Source organism: Myotis davidii, unplaced genomic scaffold (genome assembly GCF_000327345.1).
Source record: "Myotis davidii unplaced genomic scaffold, ASM32734v1 scaffold1078, whole genome shotgun sequence".
Taxonomy (NCBI): domain Eukaryota; kingdom Metazoa; phylum Chordata; class Mammalia; order Chiroptera; family Vespertilionidae; genus Myotis; species Myotis davidii.
The window spans coordinates 44636-49525 of NW_006288955.1; the positions used below are offsets into that span (position 1 = coordinate 44636).

The 4890-nt window shown below is 41.5% G+C and overlaps 1 protein-coding gene across 1 annotated transcript; it reads right to left on the reverse strand.

Annotated features, from left to right (window-relative positions):
* Window positions 1–3558: 3558 nt before the first annotated feature.
* On the reverse strand, window positions 3559–4497 carry LOC102768903 (olfactory receptor 51I1). Its single transcript, XM_006761168.1, has one exon. It carries the CDS (start codon window positions 4495–4497, stop codon window positions 3559–3561), a length of 939 nt encoding a protein of 312 aa, XP_006761231.1.
* Window positions 4498–4890: the final 393 nt, after the last annotated feature.

Below are 4890 nucleotides of genomic sequence, written 5' to 3' on the forward strand. Positions count from 1 at the left end.
TCCCTTTTTTTGGTGTTTCTAAAGAGTAATGGCAGTTTGATTTGAAATTTGTACTGTTTCTATCATTAATAAAATTATGGCTTCTTGTGTGATGAGATAAAAAAGAGCGCTCAAGGAACCAATGATACCTTGCTTTGAGCAAAGAATACCATAGAAGAGATGGAGATGGGGTAGGTGCAAAACGTAGTGGGTGATAGATAGAAATCACAGGGTGATAGTCTGGGGCTCAGAAGATTAGGAAGGTAAGGAAAATTTCTCTGAGTCAAACCTGCACAGGAGATAATATGTTCTGGTCAGTGGAGATTTTCAAACAAAGACTAAAAACCCCTGAACAGCAATGTTTAATTGAGATTAAAGGCCCTTTCAACTCTGCTTCTGCCCTCAGGCCTGATGTTCCAGACTGTCAAGGTCTCTCCTATTCTGTGACACTGAGAATATCATGGCTAGGAATCTGTGTGGCCAAAACAGAGGCAAGTGCCTTTCACCATTTAAACAGTCCCTGGAAGCCCTGTCTGAAAGTGTTTTGGAGGTTACAAGGGCATTTTCATGAATAGTATTCTTTTCATAGAAAACCTGCATGAAAATAAAATTTGGGGATTTTTCTATCTCCATCATGGGTTAAATAAACCTTACTAAGATACAAACACTCACATATACATCAATAGAAATTCACTCAAAGGTCCTGAGACATGAATGAGAATGAAAAAACCACACAGAGGCACAAGCAGAATTGTAGACAGAGCACACTTTTGTGCATACACTTAGAAGACACAAATTGGTTTAAATTCACCTGAGAAAGCTTTGAGAAGTGTCAGTTGGATTGGAAGAGTTCACAGGGGCTCCAGAATGGGCCTCTGGCAGGCACTAGCCAAAAGAAGAGGCAAACTTTATATTTTTGAATGAGAGCTCCCAGAGGTCAGTGCCTCCAGGGTCCTGTTTTGCTTGAATGTGACGCAGTGCTGGTGATGGGAAAAGGAGGATTGGATCTCACTTTGGGAGCAGGAAGGAAAGAAAAAAGCATGTCCCCTGGAGATAATTCTCTCTCTACACAGAGAAAATCAAATTCCAACTCCTTCCTTATGATGAAGAATAGGATGGAGACAAATTCCTCTAAACTCCATAACAACATCCCCTTCTAATTGGAATTATCCAGTCTCAAAACTGGAACTCTGAGCACAAAACCCAGAGTTTATTTTTCTGAATTCTGGGCTTAAAATCTATATTCTATGAAGAACCTAAAGCTTATAGCCTGTGGTAAAATTGCAAGACTCAGAGCTCAGAGAGTAAAGCTTAAAGCCCAGATCCAGGACTAGGATTTAATCAAGAGAGGATATAACAGTGGCTGCCTTTACTCAATATCATTACTGTTCCTTATTTGATTCCCACTCAACCTTCCACCAAATTGCACAAGATTGAAGTGTCCTCCAGGAGAAATATCCCAGGGTAGTGAAAGACCATGGGGATCAAAGTCACATAGAGGTAGGTTTGAGTTCTAGCTTTGCCATCTACCAACTTTATGATTACAGATTAGCATTTTTTCAAACTGGAATCTGATCTGTAGAGAGGATTGTATTTATATACAGAGGGCAGAGATTCAAATGGGGGGGGAAAGCAATATTTTTAATGTAATTGTATCATACATAAGTTTTTCTAGAGGCCCCAATTTCAGATCCCCCAAATAATTACTTTCCCAAGTACCTAGTCTTCCCATTTCATTTTACCTCTTCCTTATTTCAGTTTCAAATATAGTAAGGGGGTATTGAGAGAAGGAATGGCAGGAGAGAGAGTTCTTTTGCTTTTGTATTAGGTGGTAGGGGTATTGAGAGAAGGAATGGCAGGAGATAGAGAGAGAGTTCTTTTGCTTTTGTATTAGGTGGTGGAATGCATCCAGGGAAGCAAATAGAAGATGGGCATGAGTAATATTTTTCCTTCCCTTTATTTAACTTTGAAATATCTCAAAGAAGCAGTTTGAGAACTCTCTCTACTTTTCATTATTATAGAGTGACTTTGGAGTGTGGCTAGATGACTCATCAAATTTTCTGGGTTAGCTATTTCTGTGCTATATCTGCACCAACTCATGGAGATAATAGGCTATGAGTATGTGTTTCCCTTCACCACCAACAGCATATACCTAGACGTCAGCATATACCTAGTTTCTCCAAGCTTTACAAACCATTCACAATCTGACTTAGGAAATCTCTCAAGATCTCATTTCCTAAGCTTTGCCATGGAAATCTCTCTGTCTAAAAAAAGCTGCTTGAAATTGTCCTAAATATTCTAGTCTGATATTTTAGGTTAAAGGTTCTCAACCTTTAATGAATATCTAAGTTACTAGGAGAAGTTCTTAAACAAATTGCTGGACTTCGTTCCCTAGAATTTATAGTTCAGGATGTATAAGGAAGGGCCTGAGAATGTGATACATAACAATTTCCCAAGTGATGCTGATATTGCTAGTCTGGGAATCACACTTTGAGAACCACTTTTTCAGACTCTTGTTACTCATGGGTCTTGTTATTATTGTTACGCATCAGATCAGCATTACCTGAGTCATGTTAGAAAAGAGAATCACTGTGCCTCTCAAGTTTTAATCATCCAGGAGTCTTATTCAATGCCACTTGAAATCAGTAGATCTTGTATGAGGTCTAATATTCTGCTTTTCTAACAGGCTGCCAGATACACGAAGGCTATTGTTTATCAGGTCACACTTGGACTAGCAAGGTTCTATAATTTCTTCCCTAAGTATTTTTTCTTGTATTTGTCAAACATTATTACCTTCCCTTCCTCCTGCTACCCTGTACTGTGCCCTGACTGGTTTGGCTCGGTGGATAGAGCGTCGGCCTGAGGACTGAAGGGTCCCAGGTTCGGTTCCGGTCGGGGGCATGTGCCTTGGTTGTGGGCACATTCCCAGTGTGGGGCGTGCAGAAGGCAGCTGGTGGATGTTTGTCTCTCATTGATGTTTCTAGCTCTCTATCCCTCCCCCTTCCTCTCTGTAAAAAATCAATAATATATATATATATTTTTAAAAAGTACTCTAACCACTCTCATCCTTTAAAACTCCTTCACAGAAACAGAACAAAATTTATCCTGCTCTCTACAAACCAAATGGGCTCTCTCTGTCACATGAAGCACCGAGCCTACATAAATTTTTTTTTGTCTCCAGTGTTTATCATTTCCCTCATTCTGGGTGAAAACAGAGTTATTAGTGTTCAAGCTTATTTGCACTGTACAACTTTCATTATTTCCACACATCAAACATTTTTTCAGGGCATCTTTACTCTTTCATTATATTTTTCCCTTAATATGTCTATCTCTTACTTAACAATATGTCCTACTCACCATTCTAAAATTTTTAACAACTAGCACAGGGTTTTTCACATAGTAAATATTCAATACACATGTATGTCATTTTATTGAGTCAAATGTTCCTTTATTGGTTCTATATTCACAACTGTCAAGATTCTGTTTCTTCTCCTTGCTTTAAGCATTTCTTAAGTTGGCAAACAAGTCCCAGTTCTTTCTGCAAAGGAGTTCTCTCAGGGTCTGCAATCTTCCTCAGCTCTAGGATTTATAACAGGCTTTGAGGATCCCTCTGCGTATCTCCTTTGTCTTCACACTGTAGATGATGGGGTTGAGCATGGGGGGTACAAATAGGTAGACATTGGACATCATGACATGAACAACTGGTGGGGCACTTTTCCAGAAGCGGTGGATCATGGAGACAGCAATTATGGGCACATAGAAAGCCAACACTGCACAGATGTGTGATATGCAGGTGTTGAGTGCCTTGAGCCGCTGCTCCCGGGATGCAATGGCCAGCACAGCTCTCAGAATCAATGCATAGGACAGCAGGATGAAAGTTGAGTCTATGCCATAAGTGAAAATGACCACAAAGAGCCCATAGACGTTGTTAACATGGACATCTCCACATGCCACTTTCATGAGATCTGGATGGAGGCAGTACGAGTGATGTAAAACATTGCCCTTGCAGAAGGAAAGTCGTTTCACCAGGAAGGGGAAAGGCAAGAGAGTAATGAAGCTCTTGGCAAGGATGCCCAGGCCCATAGCCAAGATGCAGCTGTTGGTGAGTACAGTGGCATAATGTAGTGGGTCACAAATAGCCACAAAACGATCGAAGCTCATTGCCAGCAGTATGCCTGATTCCATAAAAGAGAAAGTGTGGATGAAGAACATCTGAACCAAGCAGGCATCAAAACCAACATGGCGGTAGTTGAAGCAGAAGGTAGCAAGCACAGTTGGGAGTGTAGAGAAAGACACCCCCAGATCATTGAGAGAGAGCATAGAGAGGAAGTAGTACATGGGCTGGTGCAGAGAAGGCTCCCGAACCACCAGAGCAAGGATGCTGAGGTTGCCTGCAATGGAGATCAGGTACAGGATGCAGAAAACCAGGGCAACCCATGCTTGGCCTGTCTGCATCCCAGGAATACCTGTCAGCTGGAGTGTATCTGGCTGGAATGGGGTGCCATTGAGACCCAACATGGCAGGCAGTTGTGAGAATATAGATAGGAATGAGCCCAAGAGGGTGTTTTGAGGAGTTCTTCACTTTCTTTCAGACATCCTGTCTCCAACACAAAAGGTCAGAGATTAAAAGTGTTTGTCGCTGTTCCTGCTTCCCCTATTAGCTACGAGCTCTTTAAGGATCGCAATTCTACTCATTTCTATATCACCAGTGCCCAGTACCCTGTCTAAGCCATAATAGAAACTCTGTGAAGGTGTGATGATCAAATGAGTGCCCATATCATGGTAAGGCAACAAGGTAGGAGATATGATGAAAAAGCTCCTAATTCTCACCTTTACTTCCCCATCTTACCCCAGAAGCCACATTTGGGAGTTTGGGGCTGGGGTGGGGGGGGAGTGAGGGGGCGTGATTAG

Coding starts and splice junctions, on each gene's coding strand:
- LOC102768903 (XM_006761168.1), bottom strand. CDS start 4,497: ATGTTGGGTCTCAATGGCACCCCATTCCAGCCAGATACACTCCAGCTG.